The sequence below is a fragment of the Periplaneta americana genome, chromosome 12 (genome assembly GCF_040183065.1).
Source record: "Periplaneta americana isolate PAMFEO1 chromosome 12, P.americana_PAMFEO1_priV1, whole genome shotgun sequence".
Lineage (NCBI taxonomy): Eukaryota > Metazoa > Arthropoda > Insecta > Blattodea > Blattidae > Periplaneta > Periplaneta americana.
In genome coordinates, this window is record NC_091128.1 from 56,241,116 (window position 1) to 56,268,000 (window position 26,885).

Consider the following 26,885-nt stretch of genomic DNA (forward strand, 5'->3'; position numbering starts at 1 on the left):
TTCCAATTCTATGCAGGTGTTTGGCCAAACAATCATGGCCTGTTGCCAATGTAAATGCAGCTACAGACGATTTTCGTGGTAAATCGGGAATTAACTGTGGATTTTGATCCAGAGAGTTCCATTTTTTCCCTTGGGAAACTAACTTATAACTAATATAATATGTTATATACGACTAAAAACCACTAAAATTTTTAGTTTAAGGAAGCAAAGTGACTGAAGCCCGGCCTCACTTGCCTCAGCCAATCAGCCGCCACTGCTAATTATATCTCTTTTCTCATAAACTACCAGGTCTTATTTGCATTCAGTGCACAGACATAAATGAACAATCCCAATGCCATTGTATAACAACAAAAACAACTAATTATTTAGGAACTGTGCACATGAAATGTCATAATAATTACTTGGAAATGTGTACTCTGATGCTCTTAGGCGAAAATAACACAGACTGATGATGAAGGGCAAATCAACTCTAGTTATTTTCTTAAAATTTTTTTACATTGAAAACATTATCTAATAAAACGAAATAGGTCTTAAATTCCCAATAATCGTTCATATTAGTAATTTTTAAATGCAGATTATTTTTTTAATTTAGAATTTCCTCTAACAAATTATTTATTTATTTTTTATTAGCTAGTGAGTACAAATTAAAATTATAAAACAAAAATGTTTCTAGCCATTACCGTAAGAGCCAGGCTCATGTACGGTGTGGTCTTAGCCAATAATATAACATAAAAAATGTTAAAAAGGATCTACACAAATTTAATTATCCTGAACTACATTGTTACAGAGACGACTGTAATGAATTAATGAAGTAGTATTATTACGAGTACCATTGTACCCATATGAGAACATTGTTGTTTCAGTTCTGACATAGCTGTGCAATAAACTTTGATAAAGGCAAAGGTCCTTTGGGGCATATAGGTAGAGCTCCATGTTTTCTTGACCTTTGCACTAGAATAAGGTTTTGTGGTCAGCATTGCACTCCCACTGCCTTCCTGGTTCTCAGTTTGATAGATGGATTGAATCTCGGGGCTGTTCTGGAAGTCTTGGTAATGAGAAAATCTCACCACCTCTGGGATTGGATGCTGGACCTTCCAGTTCATAACTAGTTGCCCTAGCAACTGAGCTACCAGGCGAAAACTTTGGTACTTTATTCAGTCTAAAGATTCTGTAATGGAATTTTTATGAATAAGCAATAATGCTATTTTTCTTTTTCTTCTTTATTTTCTTTTCTCATGTAATAATGATTGCAGAAGCAGTGTTGAAAATACATTAATTCTAGAGAAAGAATGATATAGTTTAGATGTTTCTGATTTCGTAAGTGTTGCAGATCAATTACATAACATATGGCAGTTCATCATTTTCCTCTCCTGCTAACCCATTACACAAATAGGTTAAAATGTCTTGTGTTATTAATTGTGTGATCTTATAATGATAAGTAATAAGTAAATTACATTTTTATTCTCTATATTTTTGTGCTACATAATGTAAAAATGTCAGTGGTCTCGAATTTTGTTATATATTTTCACCTTATACTTATTACTTATATTACAATAAAAACTCGTTAATTCAAAGAACCCTCCCCCCCCCCCCAAAAATCACTCTTCAAATTACGCAATTTCAAATTATCCACACTAGAAAGGAGGCAGTTAGTTAGTTTGTTGGTGATAAATATCAATTTTAAAAGATGAAGTAAAGAAGAAATTATGATTACGTTACCTTTAATATCAAATTTTAAAAAATTGCAAAAGAAATAAAAACTACTCAGCAAAATAATGATGCCACCTCTAATTTCCGAATCATTGAGGTTTAAATCGAAAGTCAATCGACATCTGCTTCAAGCTACTGTTGTAGTGCTTAGATATGTGGACCTCAATCACATCAAAGAGTTTTACAACATTTTCATTGGTATTGTTCACTCTGGTAACACTGTCAATCATCGACAGTACTGTAAATGCTTCTTTCCTGGAAGGGAGTGATGTAGGTTGCATTTCATCTACTTCATCTGCTCCATTCCGCCCTCTTGAAGGTCATCCAGAAGTGTGTTGGTCCATGATACAAAAGGCTTGGTTGGTTGTGCGAATTCGTCTATTTTAGCAAACTCTTCGAAGTTTCTGTCTACATTTAGATGTTTTTATATTTAGAAATGTATTTATGATAGTCACTTTCATGTGTTAAATGTAAACTAAATTTGTAAATACCGTACCTAGTTGACTAGTGAGCATCCAAAGGAGGGGAGGTTACATAGTGGAGAAATAGAACAGTATCACTGAAAGTGTTAGCTGGTCTAGGAGAGTTGTGTAATCAGTATTAATAGTGCATAGCAAAAGACCAAGAAAATCATAATTGCAAGCTAATGCAGAATGAATATTTCAATGCTATTATATATCAATTTTATCACATTGTTTCAGTCACTACAGTTTTGTATGTGTAACATTGTTAAATTAATATACTGTATTTTTATTTAAAAGTATGCAACACATACGATGTATGTAGCTACTGGAAGAATTATATATGTGTTTATTGCTGTAGATGAGTGGAAATAATCCAATTAAAATTGAAGAAAAAAGACAACACGTTTACATATTAAGTCATTTAAAAGTGTATAACAAGAAAAATTCCATTAAACTTTTCTTCTTATGCAAGGTATTTGTTATTTTGTCGTTACTTATTTGATACTTCATATTCATGTTCATTATTTTCTTAATTTATAGTAAAATATCATTTTCTCTGTTAATTTTTACGACTATTAATGTCATTATCATCATAGTCATAATTATTTATTCATCAAATGGTAGGAGTTCACAAAACCCCAAACAATAATTCACTCCAAATCAAACCTCTCAGGAAGATTGAAAAAATCAAGAAAGCATTTCAAATGGAAAACACGCAAGAAAATATTACAGCTGCCAGAGGGAAGTCATGGGAAAAAATTGATTAACTATCAATGGAATTAAAGTATAAAGACCGCAAGGAAGCTGTAGCAAAATTTAGGTTGATGTTAGGACATAACTGCCTGGCTCACCATCTACACAGGATAGGCATATACTAATCCAACAGATGTGTTTGTGCAGCAATCCTGACCAAATCATGGACAAACAACACCTTCTGTACTGCACAACAGACTGACTGACGCAGAATATCTGCATGGAAATATCATATGTACTTCGGTACATTAAATAATATATATGATATGCGCAAATCACTTGTGATTTAAGACGGCGCTTATTTCATTGGATCCCGGCCAACTAGTCACTCATAACGAGTGCACCTCAGCACATGTGCGGACTTCAGTCCTTCGTTCATAGGCATCTATGACGTAGTGCAGAGGGCGGCCACTAGAGGGAATCCAAGAGTTGGAACTTAAACTGAGACGATTCTGTCCAATGCCAGGGTGGTATCCGGTGTGGCTTAGTGGATAAAGCATCAGCACGTAGAGCTGAAAACCCGGGTTCAAATCCCGGCGCCGGAGAGAATTTTTCTCCGTTCCATTACTCTTTCATTGTACTGGGAAGCTAGATAAAAAAGACTTGATCATCGATGCTCGCCATTGGAAAATAATAATATTAATAATAATAATAATAATGATTTCGCAGGATTATGGCTGGATGATCCTACACCTTTATTTTCTATGTTTTTCAAGTCAGTACCTCCCTCCCCCTCTCAGTTTTTTGCTACGTCCTGCCACTGTGACACTAAAATAGAAGTTTATTGTTATTCTGATTTTGTCATTGAAAAGTGAAGAACGAGTGAAAAAAATGATAACTTTTAATCAGATCAACATGTCCAAGTCCACACCTGTGGTGTAACGGTCAGTGCGTCTGGCCGCGAAACCAGGTGGCCCGTGTTCGAATCCCGGTCGGGGCAAGTTACCTGCTTGAGGTCTTTTCCGGGGTTTTCCCTCAACCCAATACGAGCAAATGCTGGGTAACTTTCGGTGCTGGACTCCGGACTCATTTCACCGGCATTATCACCTTCATATCATTCAGACACTAAATAACCTAGATGTTGATACAGCATCGTAAAATAACCCAATAAAATAAAAAAGAAAACGTGTCCAAGAGACAAAGCACTCAATGCCCATTATTCACTTGCTACATTTGTACTTTGCTGTATCTCAGTATTGCACTAATTTGTGTCACAAATCAATTCACAGTGCATCCCATGGAGCACTGGTCATGCTTTATATAAGACTTACCTATGCGACAATTCACGGCCTGACTAAAAAAGAGCACAGTAGTTCAAAGTGCTTATTCACATGTGCTTGTCGTCAATGTCCTCCTTAAAATGGCAGTGATTGTGTAGTGCGAAACATATAGGCCATAACAATCCTTTTAAATGAATCTGGGTTAGGGAAGTAACACCTACACGTGAAAATGAAAGTAATAATGGCATAATTATGGGTGGGAATTGAATTATCGAACCCATTTAGTTTACTTACCAGAACAGTTTCATATGTCAAGACAGCAGCAAGCAGAGCAGTCTCTTTATCAACACTCAAACAGTAAACAAAGTTAGAATGTAGGCTTTCATGGCCAGCGTCTATAGATAAATGATTCTTTGGACTGAGAGGCCATAGTCTACTGGCAGTGTTGCATCCAGACATTTCGTCTACAGCTATTGTAGACATTTTCAGTCGTTCTGATACACAACCAGTCACAGTATCAGTTGCCCCTGGTACACCAAGGAGATCACTTTGTCCACATGTGCCTCACCACTGAAGATGTCTAGTGTAGCTGTAGAGGAAACTTCTGGATGCAACACCACCAGTAGACCACAATCTCTCAGTCTGAAGAATCCTTCAGCCATAGAAAACAAAGTAATAAATGTGGAATTATACTAGCATGCTCCTGTGCAATTGTGTTGCCAACTCAAATCTTAAACTGAAAATGGCACACACTTTAAAATCTTTAAAAAACAGTTCCAGTTTAAAAATGTTGTAACATAATGGTTTAAGTTATTTTCAGTTTTGCTGCAATGTTGCTCCGAATTTCCCTGGGAGGAGGGCCTCCAGAGAGGTATCTGAAAGAAACGCTGCATATAAAGCCCTATATGTCAACTAGGGAATAAGGAATTCTTGGAAATACCATATATACTATTTTGAATTAATAGATTTCAAAATGAGTTTATATTGTATGCTAATTCAAGAATACTAGTGGCTTGTGCAACAAATGCTGCAAATTTAGTTAATTATAACTTCAAATAAAAGTTTTTCATATTTATTTTCCAGAAAGATTACCAGACATTTTGAAATGTATTTGCTTCCATAATGATGAAGATGTAACATTTAAAGCAACGTAATAACTCAATAATCCTGTCAAAAATATCTCTTTTAAAAAGCTTCCTCTTTAATGTTTTTTATGCTAAATACTTTTTCTTGAACACATCTATCTTCAGTTCTTTGAGTTCTCCCTACAACAAAATGATATGCTTGGTAGCGATCTCAGATCTAATCGATTAAACCAAAGGCATATGAAATTAATTTTGATAAGATGCAGCTAAAATAGAAAGCATGACTCAATTTACTAATGGCTCTTCTATATTACTGCACTACATCCTAGAAAAATTAGAGAATCACACATATAAGTATCTACACCGCCCTTCCATTAAATATATCAGAAAGACCCACACCACTTCAGTAATAACTGTAAAAATATTTCATTTTAATAGCAATATTGTTATGTTACGTAAGTTTTGTAGTTTTCAGTAACTCTATATATACTATAGCCGTTACTCTGTAAATTATAGATATTAAGAACTAATTTAAGATATTCTCTACGCCTACTTATATAACCCCAAAAGGATTCACTTTCATACCATCGATATATCAGTAGCATTAATGTATATCATTAGTGACAAATACATCATGGCATAAACTGTGATAGTATTCAAATTTTAATGTAATAATGTCATCAAACCTTCTTAAGTTTTGTAGTTTCTAAAGTCCAATACACAGCTGCACTCAGAAAATTACGCACCAGAGAATCAGACCTGTAAATTATTTTTAGTAAGTCTTGAGATATTCTAAAAAAATTACACAAATGAAGATCGACATAGCTATTGGAATTATGGTGTCAGAGAATCTGAGCTCTAAATATGTCAGCACTCCTGCAGGTCATGGCCTTCGTGTAATATTGTTTATTGTAGTGTGTGTGTTTTGTTTTATTCTGAAAAGCCATTAGTTCTCAAAACTGACGACAGATGGATTTTGGAAAATAGGAAAATTATGTAGGAAAATTGACATTTCACTGAAAACTACTATTTTTCTGAAAAAACTTTGGGTTCCAAGCTTCAAAATGAGAGGTCATTTATTAAAATCGGTTCAACCATTTTCCCGTAATTTTCATCACCAGTTAAAATTATATATATATAGATGGAAATAAATGCCATCATTAAGGTTCTAAGGGGCAACAAAAAAATTCATTTGTTATTTTTAAATATGATAAATGAGAGGAGACATGGGTATCTGATGTGAAAATCTTAAAAATGTATATGCTTTCTCTTTTTCACAAGTTTATTTCTATTTCAGAGGTGATGCTTTCATTCCCTTTATTGATAAACTTCCATCTTTGAACCGCAAGATGGGAGGTCCTTTTGTAATGCCTGTGGTTGACAAATACAAGGATATGGGCATGGTAGTCATGGGGAAAGTAGAAGCTGGAGAAGCCAAGAAAGGTCAATCATTATTGCTTATGCCTAATAGGGTAAGTACGTATATCAATTTAAAAGTTTTTATTCATATTAAAGAATGATGAGTAACTGTATTCAATAATATTTTCTAATTCCTTCTTTAAAATATAAGGTTAGTATTTAATCCCTATCAGAGACTTTCGTTCAGAAGTAAACTAATTGCATAAATACATGATGTTTCTGGTTCGTAATAAATTTGAGTTTCTGATTGTATAAGTCATTTTTATTCATGTTGAACATTTCATTCTTTTCTTTGAATGTAGGCTTTCATGGCTGTCATCAATAAATTGAGTGTTGTCTGGGCTAAGAGGTGATGGTCTACTGGTGATGGTATGTCTGAGTGTAACATCACCAGTAGCCACGGCCTCTTAGCACAGAAAACACTCAACCCATTTCATTCTTTGTTTATAAATAGTCTCTACTTTCTTGTTAAGGAAAGTAGATAGATTTTGACACTCGAGAGAAATTAAACACAGAATAAATATAGGAAATGCCTGTTATTATTCGGTTGAGAAGCTTTTGTCATCCAGTCTGCTCTCGAAAGAGATGAAAGTTGGAATTTATAAAACAGTTATGTATATTACCAGTTCTTCTGTTTGTGAAACTTCGACTCACTTTGAGAGAGGAACAGAGATTAAGGATGTTTGAGAATAAGGTGCTTAGGAAAATATTTGGAGCTAAGAGGGATGAAGTTACAGGAGAATGGAGAAAGTTACACAACACAGAACTGCATGCATTGTATTCTTCACCTGATATAATTAGGAACATTAAATCCAGACATTTGAGATGAGCAGGACATTTAGCATGTATGGGCGAATCCAGAAATGCATATAGAGTGTTAGTTGGGAGGCAGGAGGGAAAAAGACCTTTGGGGAGACTGATACATAGACGGGAGGATAATATTAAAATGGATTTATAGGAGGTGGGATATGATGATAGAGACTGATTAATCTTTCTCAGGATAGGGACTGATGGCGGTTTTATGTGAGGGTGGTAATGAACCTCTGGGTTCCTTAAAAGCCATAAGTAAGTAACACTTTGATTTATACTTTTGCTCTACACTAATTTTGTTCCTTACCCCAGTTTCACATAATTCCCGTTCCTTAACTGTAATACTTTAGATTTTCATTATGCCATCTCTTTTCATTTATTTATTACACTATTTCCACTTTATACTTTAATATTATGATTCTTTACTTCACTATTTTTTCTCACTTTGTTCATCCTTATTCGCCCATTATTTGTTCTTCCTCACTATTAACATTTGTGCCCTTATCTTCTGGTTCATTGACCTTTGTTTTTCTTTCTATACTTTACTTTTTTAAGCACCAGCTTCTTAAACTACAGCCTAACTCTTCGGATTCTGATTACCTCTTTTCGAAACACCACTAGTTGATGGCTCGATCACATCTTCTTCACTCCCCCTCCTTGTCGAATCCAGATGTCTCCTTTGTTTACAGATTATCTCACTGACCTTATTTTTCTGGCCTTTCTTTTTTGGTAATTCTACTCTGCTGTTCCATTGGCACATCATAAATCTTCTGCTATGATGTACTACAGTTCTTTACCCTTTTCTCCCTCCTATTACCTGCTTTGTTGGCAATATATACACGTGCTGCCAAGATTCTAGCCCATCAACGACGCTATTCACTCTTTTCACCATTTTAGCTGACTCTTGGTATTCCTTCACTGATTCTCATTATTTCTTCCTGCTTATCTGCATTTAACAGTTCCTGTCTTGCGTCCCTTATTATTCCTTGTTTAATATCTCCAGTTCTTTCTTTTTCTGTTTGTTTAACTACTATCTTCCTTATTTCCATTTTTAAGTCATTTTTTTTCTTTTCATTGTCTCCTGTCTCCCAATCTGTGCAGTTCAATTTTTCTAGACAGAATTCCAGATCAAATAGCTCATTGTTTGTTTTCAATTTTTCTTGGTATACTTACTTACTTACTTACTTGCTGGCTTTTAAGGAACCCGCCATTGGTCCCTATCCTGAGCAAGATTAATCCAGTCTCTATCATCATATCCCACCTCCCTCAAATCGATTTTAATATTATCTTCCCATCTACGTCTCGGCCTCCCCAAAGGTCTTTTTCCCTCCGGCCTCCCAACCAATATTCTAGCCTATATGCATTTCTCGATTTGTCCATACGTGCTACATGCCCTGCCCATCTCAAACATCTGGATTTAATGTTCCTAATTATGTCAGGTGAAGAATACAATGCGTACAGTTCTGTGTTGTGTAACTTTCTGCATTCTCCTGTAACTTCATCCCTCTTAGCCCCAAATATTTTCCTAAGCACCTTATTCTCAAACACGTGCAAGTTTCACAACCATAAACAACAACCGGTAATATAACTGTTTTATAAATTCTAACTTTCAGATTTTTTGACAACAGACTGGATGATAAAAGCTTCTCAACCGAATAATAGCAGGCATTTCCCATATTTATTCTGTGTTTAATTTCCTCCCGAGTATCATTTATATTTGTTACTGTTGCTCCAAGATATTTGAATTTTTCTACCTCTCCTTATATTTCCATTTCGTACAATATTCTCGTCACGAGACAATAATCATATACTTTGTTTTTTCGGGATTTACTTCCAAACCTATCTCTTTACTTGCTTCAAGTAAAATTCCCGTATTTTCCCTAATCATTTGGATTTTCTCCTAACATATTCACGTCATCCGCATAGACAAGCAGCTGATGTAACCCATTCAATTCCAAACCCTCTCTGTTATCCTGGACTTTTCTAATGGCATACTCTAGAGCAAAGTTAAAAAGTAAAGGTGATAGTGCATCTCCTTGCTTCAGCCCACAGTGAATTGGAAACGCATCTGACAGAAACGACCTATATGAACTCTACTGTTCGTTTCACTCAGACACATTTTAATTAATCGCACTAGTTTCTTGGGAATACCAAATTCAATAAGAATATCATATAAAACTTCTAAGTACCAAATCACATAACCTTATTCCTTAGCTGTGGTCATGCCAGAGAATCAGTCCCATTCCGAGGCTTATTTTGAGTTTTCGTAACAAGTTGTTTTTTTACGGTGATGGGTTGTTAGCCCTTCACCCAACCCCCAAGCTGGAGGACCACTCCTCATCGGCTGTCCGCAACTGCTTATTCAATATATTCACAGCTACCCTCCATATCTGGAGGCCGTCTCCTTGATTTGCAACCTGAGGACGCGCCATGCCATGGGGACCCACAATACATGATTTTTCTTGGTATAGTCTTGCAAAATGCCCGTTATTTCTTGCTACCCACATAAATGACAGCAATTTCTTCTACATCTCATTTCGTAGTCGTAATCCAGTCGTAGCCTTAATTTTTTAGTTTTTTTCGTTTGTTCAAGATTCTTTCTTTCGTTAACATGTTTTTACACTTAATATCAGTCTATTAATACATACCCTTTCCAATTCTGTAAGCTTCTTCTATTTGCCCATCATTCATATCTAAATTAAACATCTCCCGTCACAACTAATACACTGTCTCGTTTGCTTCCACCTTGTTCTCACCCTGTTTCCTTTATGCCAAAAACTACCAAGTTCGTTTTCCTCTGTTTTACTTCCAAAAATGTTTAATTTACTCTTCATTTGCTTGTTTTCCTGCTGCAATACTTCCATCTTCCTATTGACTTCCTTGATGTTAGCTTTCATCTCCATTATGATATTCTCCATTTCCATTGTTCATAAAATTTTATTACTCATTGTTCAAAAACCTCACTGCGTTTCCTTCACACTATTGAAGAGCTTCTTTGCACACATCTATCTCGAACACTGACTGATGTAGAACTGAAATTATAATACTTACTAAATAGTGGTCATTGTCAAACTCAGTACCTCTGTAGACCCAGACGTCTCTGATTATATTAACCATTTTTTCATATTAAGATTATATAAACTGTTATTGATTTTAGCCACCAGTGTGGCTCAGTCAGTTAAGGAGCTTGCCTGCCAGTCTGAAGTTACACTCGGGCTCGGGTTCGATCCCCATTTCGGCTGATTACCTGGTTGGGTTTTTTCCGAGGTTTTCCCCAACTGTAAGGTGAATGCCAGGTAATCTATGACGAATCCTCGGCCTCATCTCGCCAAATACTATCTTGCTGTCACCAATCTCGACGCTAAATAACCTAGTAGTTGATACAGCATCGTTAAATAACCAACTAAAAAAAATTATTGATTTTGTCTCTCTTCCATGCCAAATAAATTTGTTGATTTCATCTACGTTTTCCTTTAATTTTTTATAGAAATTTTCTGATTCTTCTCATCTAGGCCTACCTTCTTCTGGAGCACAAAGACCTAGAACAGTTGACTGTCAGTTTTTAATCTTCTTTCATTCTGTCAGTAAGAATGAAGGCTATTATTATTATTATTATTATTATTATTATTATTATTATTATTATTATTATAACTCTCTTTCTACAAGACTGTTATTGTATGTCAGGTGCTACTGGATCTACAACCAATGTATAACAAAATGCTGAAGGTCAACGACGTTTGTAAGTAAGGAGTAAGGAGGTAGGGTAGCTCATGATAGCAGCCAGTGGTATTCATTAATCTTTATGTTGCGGCTGCAAGATGATCCCCAATTTTTCACATGAAATTTCGAGAAAAAACCTTGTTTTGAATTTGGAGATATGTGGTAAATGGACATTGACTTTCGTTCATTAGTTTAATGCTCTTCAGGATAGGCTGTACTGACAGAGATTTTGGCGTTTTTGTTCATAAGGATGCCTTAAAGTTACATTTACAATTTTACTTGCTCTTCTCCTATTGCTGCATACAATCTTGGTAAACATTTATGTGACAGTGTACTAACTCTCAGTTTCATGAAGATATTTCATAAGATTTGTTTGCTTGATGATATCATCATTGAGTTACATTCTTTTCTCCACGATTTGAATATTTCGTGTTTATTATGCATCGTACCAACATCAACCTCTATCATCATCATCATCATCATCATCATCATCATCATCCATGGGCCATTGACCAACTTATTTAGATTCAAAATTTTATTAAGTAGTGTCTTCTTCTTCTTCTTCTTCTTCTTCTTCTTCTTCACAGTTGATCAATTCTATACTGTACTATTTTGTTATCTCTGTACAGACTGTTGTACTCGTGGATCAGATGTGGTCAGATGATGAAGAAGTAACAGCTGTAGGACCAGGTGAAAATGTGAAGATTAAACTGAAAGGAATAGAAGAGGATGATGTTTCACCAGGCTTTGTGCTTTGCGATAATGCTAATCCTATTAAGACTGGCCGTGTTTTTGATGCTCAGGTAAAAGAGAAATAAACATACACTAGCATAATATCTCAGTAAATTCAGGCTCAAATTTATATTCAAATTTTGGTAAAATGTGATATGCACTTACATTAATGTTATTTCCTGTTTTCTTTCATTTTACAATATTCAAGCATTTATAGCCTACAGTGTGTTTCAAAAGTCACACAACACACTTTTTCACAAAAACAAACCATTCTTGATATCATTGTTGTGCGAGTTGTGACGTCATTGGAAATATTTTTAAATGACACCCTCTATTTTTCTGTGTACCATCTGAAAGATTTTATTATTCTCCATGGTTACACAAACTATCAATTGTTTTATACAACAATCACTGCTATGGTAACAATATAAATAGTTGGATTATCTGGTGTTATGGAAGTAGTTTATTCGTAGAAATTAACACAAAATAACAAATGTTAATAAGTGAAAGTGAGAGAATTGAGATTTTAATTATGATTGGATATGGTGACATGAAATGTACACAAGATGAAGTATGCACACTTTTCAGTTAAACATATCCAGATCAACCTCCTATTTATCAATTTACTGTGAGTAGAATACAAAATAAATTCAATGAAAATGAACTTGTGAGAGATGTCCAAAGATCTGGTAAATCATTATCAACTACTGAAGAATTAGAGCTATACATTTTGATAACAGTGAAAGATAATCCACATTCTTCACTTACTGAATTACAATCTACATTTGATGTATCGAGAACAACCATCTGGAGACTGCTGCATCATAATAAATATCGTCCTTATAAGTGCAGCCCTTGCAGGAGCTAATGGAAGATGAATTCTGTGAAGCATTGACCAACATCTGCGATAGAGACTCCAATTTCGTATCAAGCTTGCTTTCTCTGATGAATCTACATTTTGTCTGAATGGAGAAGTGAATAGACAAAATTGCAGGTACTGGACAGAAACTAATCCACACTGGATGGTCGAAACACACACAATTTCCCCTGAAGGTAAATGTATGGGCAGAGATTCTAGGATGCAGAGTTGTGGGCCACTACTTTTTTGATAATACACTTAATGGGGACTAGTATTTAGAATTTTTGTGTGAAGAGTTAATACTAGCTCTTGCCATTCTTCACCCAAACCTCCAGGATCCAGACTTACCTAAAGATTCCATCTGGTATCAGCAAGATGGTGCTCCTCCTAATTACGCTGCTCCTGTAGGCAATATCTGAATGAAGTGTTTCCTAATATATGGGTCGGAAGAAGAGGATTTGTAGAGTGACCTGCAAGATCACCAGATCTCTCTTCCCTTGATTACTTTCTATTGGGTTATTTGAAATGTAAGGTATCTGCTACGAAGCCTGCTGATATTGATGAGTTGAAAAGAAGAATACGAGTAGAGTGTACAGAAATACCATCAGCAGTCATTGAAAATGTTAAACAGGAATGTGTTCTGCATCTTTCACATTGCCAGATCGTAAATGAGCAACATTTTCAACATTTAATTAATTGAACATTTGCTTCTGTAACACATTTATTTTAACTGTTTATTTTGTTACCATAGCAACGTTTGTTGTATGAAACAATTGATAGTTTGTATAACCATGGAGAATAATAAATTCTTTCAGATGGTATACAGAAAAATACAGAATGTCGTTTAAAAATGTTTCTGATGACGTCACAACTCGCACAACAATGATATCAAGAATGGTTTGTTTTTGTGAAAAAGTGTCTTTTAAAATATACTGTTTGACGTGTCCGAGCGTTTTTTGAAAAACTCCACTTACCTATAACAGAAAATGTGCGTGACTTTTGAAATGCACTGTATGTATGTGCTAGGTTTGCCAGTTGTCCTCTTTTTGAGACCACACGTCCTTGTACCACGTTAATTGTCAAATGAAATAGTACAGCTCAAAACAATGATTCGTAAGTGAAAGTTATTATTATACAAGGTGTAATGAAAAAAGTGGACAAAACTTCAGGTATGGATTCCTCATATGTATAGAAGGAAAAAATGGTTATATCAACATGGGTTCAGAAACGCTTGGTTCTTGAGTAGGGCTTGCAAGTATGATCATAGTGCACTCCAGTAGATTTGTTTACTGGAATTATTATGATACAATCTGTTTACATTTCCTTAGATGAGTTGTTCAAAATGTCCACCTCCTGCTTGAATTGAATACAGGCCGCAACTCGTCTCATCGAAATCTGAACGTTCTTAGTCTCTATGCTCATCAGATCTCAACCCATTGCACTTCTGTGGGGGCACTTAAAGTCTTGGCTTATTCGACTTCTGTGAATAATGAAGGAACTCTCTATCAGCAGATTCCGCAAAACTGTCAGACAATAAGAACTACGCCAAGAAATTTGGGAACATGTTCGGCTCTCTATTAGACAACGAATTGTGACCTGTATTCAGGCAGGAGGTGGGCATTTTCAACAGTTAATTTAAGGAAATGTAAACAGAATGCATCATAATAATTCCAGCAAACAAACGTATTGGGTGCACTATGACCATATTTGCAAGCCCCACTCAGAAACCACGCATTTCCTGGCCAATTTTCTTCTATATATAAGAGGAATCCATACTTTAAGCTTTGCCCACTATACCCTGTATACAGAATGAATTTTACTTTTCATTGCGATTTCACCCTTTAAGTTCTTAATACTACTGATTAAAAAAAGATCATGCGTAGACAGGTACTGAAAAGGACCACTTTTTCTTCAAGAATTAGCAGTCACTACTTCTATATCTTATTAATATACTGTATATGGTGATTGAATTTCCACATAATCAGTTAGTTTTACAATGATCTGATTGACAATACTGCTTGTTATTTGACAATAAAGGAATGTGCTTAAAATTTCATTGTATAGGCCATTCGGTATCTCGTGAAACCTACCTGCGCATAAGGGGAAAAAAGAAGTGGACTTGCAGGTAACTAGCTCGCTTACCCCCACCATAAAGTTCTTACTATGAGTTATGGCGCACACAAACATTTGGTTTCACGAGATAACGAATGACCTATAAACCACTATATCTTTAAACATATCATTTGACATTGATTTTCATAAATAGAAAAATAGTATGGGAATGATTTGTATATTATACAATATATATTTAGCTGTTTTATATGAATTTCTGTAAAATTAACAATGGATGTGTATTCAAGTCGTACAATTTATAAATTAAGTCAAATGTCTTAGCACTTTTTAGGTTCATGAAAATCTTTTTTGTACACTATCAACGAAAAGAAACTCCTCCTATTTTCATTTACAGTAAATGATTACATTAATGCATGCCGTTTGAATGTGTCAAGAAGGTAACCTATAAACAGTAACCTCATTGGCAACATGATAAAATAACTTAATTGTTAACAAAATATATATATATATATTTTTTTTTTAATCCAATGCCACCAGGTTGTCTTTTCGACATTTCTGGTCTTCTCTCTTGGCTGTGCTTAATTGTAACCCACTTCTGAGGTTGGGGTGCCTGGAAGGCGGAGTTACATTACCCCAATGATGTGATAGGATGATTATGATAATGTAGTGCCAGGAGAGGTCTTAAATCTAAACTTAACCTAAATTCCAGACCATGGACGAACACAGGAATAATCCCCTAAGGAAAAATTCCTGTGCTCTAACCGGGAATCGAACCCGGGACCTCATGAACTATAGCCAGAAGCTCTGACCACTAGACCATGAGGCTGGTCTCAACATGGAATGTACAACAGTGGGAGCGATCATGTACTGAGAATTGGTGGTGTGACATTGTAACCAATCAGGCCTTATTTGAATCACGTGCTATTGTTTACTGTAGGATTTTTTTAACAGCAAAAAGATTATATACATACCTGTATGTGTCCCAAATTAATCGAACTTAATGTGATTATTTTGTCCAACCAAATACATTTAACCTCCAGTAACCAAATTCACCTAATCTCTCTCATCAAGTGTAGTTCATCTCAATTGTTCTAACCTGTTTAATCAAAGCTAATTAATCTAATCAAACCTATGCCCTCAACAAATCTGATATACCTGTATCTACTGCAATGTACTCTGTTATACCCTGATCAAATATCATTTAATTTCAAATGTATTCTTTTTTGATCCATTACATTATAATATATACCAACAAAATAATAATATAATAATATAACAAAATATTTATGAGAAAGTATGTATCATTGTGACACTGACTTTTGCAGGTTGTGATTCTGGAACATAAGAGCATAATCTGTGCTGGTTATTCGGCTGTGATGCATATCCATTGTGCAGCTGAGGAGGTGACAGTCAAAGTAAGTCATTGTTTTATTTATATTTACAGTAGAACGTGAGTTATATGTAACCCAGTTATATATATTTTTTTTTACGTAATTATGCACAGGTCCTGGCAAAATTACATTTAATTACATGTGTGTGTGTTTTTCGCAATCAGTGATAAATCCTAAACAGTTTCGAGTGTTGTCATAAAAAATCCATCAATACATTATTGTACATTGTCATTGTAAGACTCATTTTCAAATCGCAAAATAACGCGAACTTTTAAGATAAAGCTAATTTTATCTCATTTTGCGAAATAACACTAGTTTTACTTCTTATGTATTAATTTTTTTAATAAATCCATTTATGAATCAATTAGCAGGACAAATGAATAAATAATAAAATGTGAAACGAATTTCATTCATTGCGAAATTGAATCTATGTCAAATCATCCTGTAACACATGCTGCTCACTGCTCTAATGCTCTCTCTGTGTATTAGTAACTTATACAAATCGCTGTTTCTGGCTTTCTGTGGAATCATGGAGAAAAATTTCTTTCTTCTTTATATTTTTACCATTGATGGTGGCAGGTGTGGTTGGTGTTTTCAAGTGTGATAACAAAGAAAATTCGTTGGTAGATAGAGGGAATAAATTTAAACAAGAAGGCTTTGTTGTGTCTGGTTCATTTCTGATGTCCAGGCATTCTGAATGTCGTCCAGAGTATAAACAGAAAGATGCACGTAATAAACCACTGTTTGTCTGAGAAGTACATGCAAAGAAATAAAACGTTTGTCTGTCCAGTTAAATGAATCCCAAGTTGCATTGTTGGAAGAATCACTTTCCATTTAGTGTAGAGCACAATGATTTGTAATTGAATATGTTTAATTACCTGCAGTTGAATGAACAGTCTGTATGCACACACATTTTAACAGATTCCATATAGCATAGAACTCAAAATTTTTGTAATTTCACGTATTAATTATCTGAAACCAAGTCAGTACTGTACATACAGCATATATTGGTTGAAACAAATATAAACACAAAACTTCACTTTTTCCATATTAATTCAACACTTTTTGGGAAAAAATAAAACCATTTTCAAACACATCTACATATAAATTAATTTTGAATTATGTGTAATTGATTTGTATGTAATCCACTTTTGCAAGTAGTAGTTTTTTAAATCGAGTTTGAATTGTACAGTGCGTTCGTAGCTCGGCGGCCTTGGACTGGGTGAAGATTGGCGCACCTGCCACCAGAATTACATGTAAATGACCGGCAAGTCATGGCTACAGAACACTAACTAACATTAGGCTTACCTGCATCACAACAGATGTTGAAAGTGATGACCTTCAACTTGAACACATTCCCTATATCTCTGAAAACAATTCTGGTTCACTCGCAAAAGTTCATGTTGACCGATTGCCTGTATTTCTCTAGTGATGTTGTCCTTCATTTCTTGTAACGTGTGTGGATTTAATGCATACACTTTATTCTTTAACGTTCCCCATAAATAAAAATCCCATGGAGAAGGTCAGGGGAATGAGGTGGCCACAATCCTCGACTAATTATTCTGTCACCAAACATGCTTAGCAATTCATGCATAGAATTTGCAGTGATGTGCGCTGTAGCTGAATCCTGCTGAAACCAGCCACTCAATCATTCATTTCTTGTTAGTTGCGGGAAAAAATTATTTAAAATTGAAGTTACGTAAACGTGTGAATCAACTGTTGTGTCGAAAAATATGGGACTGATAATTCTACTCGCACTCACTGCACACCAAACCCCAACCTTTGCAGCGTGGTGAGAAACTTCATGAATAATATGGGGATTTTCAGTAGCCCAGTATCTATTGTTCTGAGTAGATACGTGACCGTGAAGATGAAACACGCTTCATCAGTGAAGAACGTTAAAAGTGGGTCCACGTCGCCATTATGAACAGACTGCACAAACCAATTGCAATAATTAACCCTACTTACAGGATCTTGTGGTTGTAAAGCATGAATTACAGTTACCCTGTATGGCTTGAGTTTCAGAAGTTTCGTTGCCACAAAAGCTGACGTCTTGGAAATGTTAACCTCTTGTGCTAAACATCTCAGTGATTTGCGGGGTAAGTGCTCTAACTGGGCCCCTACTTCATCAAGCTTCTCTTCTGTCAGTACACGGCGTTGTTGAACACGTTTTTTGTTCAAAAAAAGATCCTGTACATCTGACTTTATTGACAAGCTCATGAATAGTTTACTTGCTAGGAATTCGAACACCTGCAAACCGATGTTCAAATTCTCTTCGACACCTTCTGGCAGAAGTATTTCGCATATGTATCATAGAGAAAAATACGTTGTTCTAAAGTGTACTCAACCATTATTGATAGACACTTTATCACCACGAGACAACACAATTTTACTCACAACACGCGCACAGATGTCATTCCCTCACGACAGATCCAACTCGACTATTGGCGCGCCAGCGGTAGCTACAGCACTACTCTGGCAGCAGATGTGCCAATCTTCACCCAGTCCAAGGCCGCCGCAGAATGGTCCGGCTGAGCTACGAATGCACTGTATGTATTTTTGTTCAATTTGATACATAATAAAGTTTCATTTTAACTTCACACGATTTGACTTATGACTTTCAATACATTTTAATCATTTTCCACAATCCTCAAGGTCTGCTGCCTCTTTACATTGGTGATCTCATTGGGACTCATACTGATAAGACAGCACGTTCACAAAGCTCAGGCAAATACATGATATCTTGTCTTTTTCCTCAAGGAACATGTTCCAAACATTTGATAACAGTTGCAGGTCACTCAGTATTCTGTCCAGCAATTATGTATGACAGTTAAAGGAAAGGAAGAGCTACTTGCTAGAAGAAAGACAAAGTTAGATTTATAAAAGAAATTGGGGTAAATCCCAACAAAACAAAACTGAAATTGCTAGAGGTTTGTAATAAACATGTATAATAAAAAAATAATAATAATAATAATAATAATAAAGATATTTTTAAAGTGTTGAGTTGATGATTGAAGAAAATATTTCATAGTAGGATAAGTAGTGCACATATATTAAACATTTGAAATTCTAGTCAGTTTCTGTTGATTAAAACATAGACAAGTTGAATGAATTCCTACGTGCTCCCAGTCCTCAAGATTCTGTTAAACTGATTTCTAGTTATTCGAAAATAATCTTACATTCAAACATTATTTATATGTTCTTCGTTATTGTGCATAATTTAAATCATTGCCCTTGAGTTACATACAAACCAAGTTTTACTGTATTTTCCCCAAATGTAGATTTGAAGAAACATGAATGCATGTATAGGTGCATTTACCATTGCACAGGTTTTAACATGTTCAGTGACATTTAATCACCACCACCACCACCACCACCATTGTTATCATCCTATCAAGTCTATGGCTTTAAGACCTATTACAGCCTTGAGTTTTCTGTTGAGATTTAATATACAATATATATACAAATATTCAAACCCTTATGCTGATTCAGTACATACAGAGTGAACATAAGTAGTGTCATTAATTTTAGGAAGTTATTCTTTGAGATGTTTCAAACAAAAAAGTTTAATTCAATTTTGCTCATTATATGAAACATTTCATAACGTGTTTTGGGAAAGTCACTGATTCAGTTTTCAATATGTTTATTCAGTTTAAGAGAGCATTGTATTATGATAACAAATGCTTGAAAGAATTTTAGTTTTGTCCTTTAAATATGCAGAAATTTGATCCAAACAAATGTAACTTTTTGTTCTGCAAGAGGATTTTCAATGTTTCATTTGTTCGAATCAAATTTTTGCACATTTAAAGGACAAAACTAAAATTCTTTCTATCATTTAAAATTATAATACACTGCTCTCTTAAATTGACTGAGCATATTGGGAATTCAATCAATAGGTTTCCCAAAACACACTATGAAATGTTTTATATCAAATAGTGTTTTATCTCAAAAAGGATGGGAAAACGTGCAAAATTGCATTAAACTGTTTTATTTGAAATATCTCAAAGAATAAACCCCTGAAATCAATGACATTTCTTACTATTCACTTTATACAAGGTGAGCCAATGAAACAGACGATTTTAAAACGTTAATAATTATTGCACTGATTACTTTGAAACGAAACTTTCACTTCACATTTAAAGTATACACAATAGCATTTACCTGTACCTCATGAAATGCTTATTTTCTGAACACTACATCCTGCAGGTGGGACCCATTTCGTTGCATACATTCTTCAAGTCTAAGTCTAGCCATGTGACTGGTTGCACCATCCTGTTGTAACCATGTGTTTCTATTGATGAGAGGATTATTGGCAATTTGTGAAGACAAAAATTCTTGAATCATTCGGACATATTGCTGTGATGTTACAGCTTTGATGTTTTCCGGGGTACATACAGATCTTTGCTTACCTGAAGACTTCTTCTTTAATGCAGTTCTGAATCCAGGTTTTTATTGCATGGACTGATGGTATCAAATCATTGTGATAGATATTGTAATGATGTCGAAATAGCTGTTGTGCAGCAAGCAATCAATCAATCTTCTTAATGTATCCAGCTGTTTGCTGACAACGTAAAGTCCACTATAGTCCACTGTAGTCTATTCAGTTGTTGTTTTTCACGAGAAATGAGGGGTATTTTGATCAGTGTTCATTATAGATGCCTGTTGCTAGTAGCCAGAGTTGGAGTGTAGTCAATATATACTGCAGGGCTGTGTCTTCTGCAACTGGTACTGATGATTTTAATTTACTTCTTTTGTGGTTTATGGATGGACAGTATAAAAGAATGTGTTCCAGATCTTCATCATGATTATTACACCACAAACAAGTAGGATTATCAGAAATGTGAAATCGGTGTAGGTACAATTGAGTGACAATGTGACCTGTTCTGGCTCTTGTTAAAATGTTTGAACATGTCTGGGCAAGTTTTTGTACATTTCCTGGTCATTTGGTTTCTTTTGTACAGACTGTAAAATTTTTCCTTTGTCAGAAGAGAGCCAATTGTTGATCCATAGGTTTATAAAATGAGACTTTACTGAAGCAAAAGCACTGGATAGAGATATCATTTGAAATTCTATGTGCATATAGGTTTGGTACATATTTAATTATATTAAATATAGCCCCCTTGGAGTCGGTAAATATGCAAATAGATTTTTCAGAAATTTGAATAACACACTGAAGAGCAGCATCAATAGCTAGCAATTCAGTGTCAAGACTGGAGGAGGATGAACATGGTAGGAAATAACTGTCTTGATATTTTGGAATATAATACCCTGCTCCTGATGTCCCATTATTAGGATTTAGAGATCCATCTGTATAAATTTGAAGATGATCCTTATATGTGCTGCAGAGTAGTTCCATGTCATCTAACTTAAGAATGTATGGAGGATCAGTTTTGGAATGATTTCCTGGAGTTTTAGCAGTGAGTGTGTCTGTGATATAGATTGGTATTTCTTCTTTTTTTATTTTATAGAAATTACACAGGATATCATCTGACAGTTTGAAGAACATATGAGATCTGGATGAGGCTTCCAATTTTAAATGTATTTTTAGATCCTTTTGTAATATATAGTGTCTGATTGGTTGAATATTACATTCAATTTTTAGGGCAACAGTTGATGTGGTTTTTGGTACTCCTAGGCGTAATCTTAAGGCTGAGTTTTGAAGAACAGAAATTTTTTGTAGATGAGTTGCTGATGCTCCTCCCCATATTTCACATCCATAGGTCAATTTTGATCGTATATAAGCATTATAAAAGAGACGCATTGTCGTGATATCTGATCCCCATTTCCTATTAGCTATGATCTTCAAGAGATTTAATCGTGGTAGACACTGCGAAGCAACATTGGTTAAATGTTTTTTCCATAAAAGTTTTTCATCAAAAATTAATCCTAGCAATGAAACTATCATAATTTTTGTAATATGCCTTAATAGCAAAAGCACGTTGTTCACTCATCCAAGAATCCATTATAAACAAATGTTATCGAATGAAGAATAGATTGTTGCATGTAATAATTAAAATACCCGACAACAGCCGAAAAGACATGAATCTGAAAATCGCCCATTTCATTAGCTCACCTTGTATGTTAACGTATGTATCTAGCTTAATTTAGTAATTTGTATTCTTGCTTTATATAATTGTTCGATCTGGGTTGGATGTTTCAGGCCTTAATATGTCTCGTAGACAAGAAGACTGGTGATAAATCAAAGACACGACCTCGTTTTGTGAAACAAGATCAAGTAGCCATCATGAGGGTAGAATGTGCAGGAGTGATCTGTATGGAACAATTTAAACTTTTTCCACAGATGGGAAGATTCACGCTTAGAGATGAAGGTAATTAACATGATGTGCTTGTATGTATTCATATACATAAAACTAGTCAATTCTTTTACACTAGTTGGGTACTAGCAGAGGAATTTCCATGCACTTCATTGTTTTGTTCTCTCAATGCATATCTGTTTTGGTGGAGAAATGACATTCGCTTATAAATAAGCCTACTATTGACATGTACCTAACAAGGATAAGTAAAGAAAGATTCAGGAGGATTATAGGTGGAGTGGCAGAAAGAAATTAAAGTCATTGAATATGGAGGGAATTAAAGTCTCTGTTCTGTTACAATTTGCTTCAAAACATAAACTATGCAACATCAGCTTTGTCTGTTTTAGTAATTTCGAGTTGTGTTCTAGTTCTAAGGTCTCCAATTTTTTTCTGACAAACTACTTGCCCTAAAAATTTGAAACTTCTGTCACTTCTCAGCATACTCTCCCTGTGGATGTAGGCATTTTTCACAACATCGACGCCATGATGCCATGGTCGCTGAGAATGGTTTTTCAGGGGTCTGTTTTGACCACTGGAAAATCACTGATGCAATAGTGGCATGAGTGGAGAATGTGCGACCGCGGAGTGTGACCTTCATTGTTGGAAAAAGACAAAAAATCGCTAGGAGCCAGGTCAGATGAGTAGAGAGCATGAGGAACCACTTTAAAGTTGTTTCCACGAAGAAACTCTTGCATTATGTTTGCCCGGTGAGCAGGGACATTGTATTGGTGAAAGAGCACATGTGCAGTCTTTTCCGGCCATTTTTTGCAATACAGGAATGAGCTTGGTAGGATGTACTCCACTCGTGCAATCATGTTGTCAGACTGGCTGGTGCGAGGCCAAGGTTCTTTTCGCTCATTGTCACACGATACTCGGCCTTCTTTGAATTGCCGCACCCACAAACGCACATTCTTCACATTCATGACACCATCACCACATGTCTCACTAACTGACGATAAATTTCTATTGGTGTCACACCATGCAAATGGAGAAAATGAATGATTACATGCTATTCCTGTAACGAGAACTTCGCCATTTTAAGTCTCAGAATTGGTTCTCACTCTAGCTGCTGCCACTAGGTTTCTGTGCTGCTACCATCTCTGCCATGGATTCACAAAGAGTGCCCATGTCTTCTAAACCAAACTATATGTTGCTATTTGCTCCCAGTCCTGAGAAAGAAAAATTAGAGACCTTAGAATTTGAATGCATCTCGTATATCACAGTATCAGAATTTGTTCTGAGTATTAAACTTTCAAAGATGTGTTTAATCTTTTGTAAATTTTGTTTTCAGGTAAAACTATCGCTATAGGTAAGGTGTTAAAAGTTATCGAATAAATTGTGTTGCTTCATTTGGCCAATAAATTAAAATGAGAGAGAAGACAGTTTTCCATCAAACCTACTATAAGTGGCAAAGCATCTGGACAAGAATGGGATAGAACGAACAATGCCCAATCATACCATCCATACAGTGCTCGTCGACTATTCTGAATTGAAGAAATACAGGTGCTTTCCATTAGTAGCTGGAGGTGCATTTGAGAAGACAAGTGGGGTGTGTATGTGTGTGCGTATGTGTATGTGTGTGTGTGCGTGTGTGCAAGTGCGCATTGTGCCTGTGTGTACTTGTGTGTGTGTATGTGTGGCTGTATGTAAATGTATAACTTTGTGTGAAAGTGCAAGTTTGTGATGGGCCAGAACGGTATATATCAGGGCTAACTTTTCTTTGCAAGAATTTCTTAAATCTGAAGAAAGACTGCAATGTTGTGTCACCAGAAGTGAATTCTACCATGTACGATATGACCTGATAGAAAGTATTGACTTGTTCATGTATATACAATTGCAATTGGCGACCAGTAATAATGTAGTTCAATGAATAGGGTCGGAATAAAATACGCAAGCTTCTTCGGATGTGGAGACATAGAATAGCATAGTATGTCATCATAGAAAATGTCTCCAAAAAGTATTCCCTACTGATTGCCAATTTCAGTTGTAACAATAAATGACAGTCGAAGCCTGTGGCAGTGCTATCAACCCCAGAATGATGTTGCTTCTCGTGGAGGAGAAATGATAATTCAGAATAGATTAAATTAGCCCTGAAGGCAGTAGACAGACATCAGGATGAGGGGACATTTATGACTGTTCTGCACATGTGCCCTCCAGCTAAAAGTATAATTGAACACTTTGGTTGCAACATTAATGCTTTTCATGACACAAATGACACTTATACATTGAGATACACTTCAAAAAAACAAAATGTGGAAAAAATAATAGTGTTAAAGGATGCTAATTCTCAGATTGCATATACTATCAGGTAAATTTATTGATAATAAATTTTGGGGAAGAGATGTTTCTGTTTGTTTTATTGAAAAAGATTTTGCTGAAGAAAGTGAAATGTAAAACTCATATGCATCCTCGGATTGGTTGCTTTGCTACAAATTGAACTGGTTGTCCTTTCCCCACCCTCCCCTTTTGCAATGTAATTGACCGCTTTCAGTGTAATAATGCACACGTGTCACGAGGCGTTGATGAAGATGTGCCTCAAGAAAGTGAGTTCTCTTTTTTTATATAAAAGTAAGCTGGTAATGTCTATACTATTGGGGTATTGTTGTTTATAAATATGTTAATTTTAAAGGTTAGGGGATAATTTTATATGAGCAAAGACATACCATTGTTTTCAGTTGGTATAAATAACATCTGTTATAAATTTGCATTCATATTTGCAAATTTGGAAACAATCCTACATGATACCTTGTTTTGAAATGCAGTTTATTGAGTTTAGAGCTGAATCTAGAATTGTATTTTGATTGGTATGATATTATTTTGAAAACTGCCAATGGTCAGGAAGTTTGTCCATTGTCCACGAGATGCTGGTACATGGTTTCTCTTTGCCTTTTTATAAGCTGCTTCAGGAGATGCCCATGTGTGGTGTTTTCTTGATTACAAGAGATTTTCACATTACAATAAAGGAAGATAAAAACTTATACAATATGTGTTTTACTTCTGTATTGCACCCTTCTTAACAGAAACGTGTTTGCATTGTTTACCAATTTACAGTATGAGAAGAAAGTATATTTTGTTCACTTGGTCTATATGAATGCAACAAAAATTGTATTTTTGTGTTAAATGTGTATAATATTTTAATTAAAGTAAAAAAATAATAATGTTCATAATATAATACAGTGTCCACAGAAAATCTCTGTGATTATAAACAGGTATATCGTCTCTGTCAGTATTTGTATGCACATGAAAAACACCAAAAAAGCCACTCAAAAATCTTACAGTGCATACTTGACAAAAACTCAATGTGCACCCTGAGTGTCACACAGCAGACATCAAGGTGATATCCCACTCACGCCACACGCGCTTCAACATATCTACTGGAATGGACTCAGTTGCACTGGAGATATGATGTCGCAGCTCTTGAAGGTTCTGAGACAATGGAGTTACATTGATGATAATCTTTTATGTAACCCCATAAGAAGAAATCACAGACATTCAAGTCAGGGAACCTCGATGGCCACTTGCAGAAGACATCTTGGTCTCCAACGCACCCAATTCACTTTCCTGCTAGTTGTTTGTTAAGAACGTTTGCTACAATGCAAAAAAGCAAAAGTAACAAAAGACTGGCAAACCCGAACAAACAAAACCCATATTAAGAGCTTCTACTCACTTTAGCTGCCATCTGTTGTTTTTTCCACCAGTTAGATATACCACAATATTCAAAATAGGAATTCTATGAGTCATCTTTTCTTATGACTAGATCTCGGATTTTAGGTTGAATGTCTATTTTTTTTTTCTGTAGGGATGAAGTAAAACTAGTTAAATATATTCACGTGTTATATACAATATGAACGTTTGAAAGTGGTTTTATGGTGCCTAAAAATGTCTATTTTGCCATTTGAGACCTATTCTTAAGGTTAGAGCCTAAAATTGCCTACTTCTGTTTGTTACATATATGATAATGATAATGATACATAAACACTTCAGGCATGTTGTAGATCATTATTATTACTGGAATGAACGAATGATTCAATTACTATTAAAATTGCAGAGAGGTTATCTTACAGTTATTGGCATCTATGCTGCAGTAGAAGGGAAAGAAGAAGAAAGTGAAGAACTTTATACTAACTTACAAAAAATTGTCAGTAAAGTTAACAAATCAGATATGCTTTTAATTTTTAAATTTTAATGCTAGAGTAGGAAATATAAAAATTGAATAATTTGTAGGTGAAGAAACATGTAATAATAATGGTAACAGATTAATTGATTTTGTGATGTATAATCAACTCAAAATCATGAATACAATGTTTGAACATAAAGAAAGTCATAAATATACAT

At 35.1% G+C, this 26,885-nt stretch overlaps 1 protein-coding gene across 2 annotated transcripts in view; it reads left to right on the forward strand.

Annotated features, from left to right (window-relative positions):
- Positions 1-25,533, forward strand: part of eRF3 (eukaryotic translation release factor 3) — an 87,544-nt gene extending 62,011 nt beyond the window's left edge. For both annotated transcript variants that reach the window (XM_069841368.1, XM_069841369.1), the window contains exons 7-11: positions 6,530-6,704; positions 11,811-11,984; positions 16,171-16,260; positions 22,397-22,565; positions 23,842-25,533. In XM_069841368.1, coding sequence (XP_069697469.1) covers positions 6,530-6,704; positions 11,811-11,984; positions 16,171-16,260; positions 22,397-22,565; positions 23,842-23,885 — 652 coding nt within the window. In that variant the 3' untranslated portion in view covers positions 23,886-25,533. The remainder of the gene's footprint in view (positions 1-6,529; positions 6,705-11,810; positions 11,985-16,170; positions 16,261-22,396; positions 22,566-23,841) is intronic.
- The last annotated feature ends 1,352 nt before the right edge of the window (positions 25,534-26,885 follow it).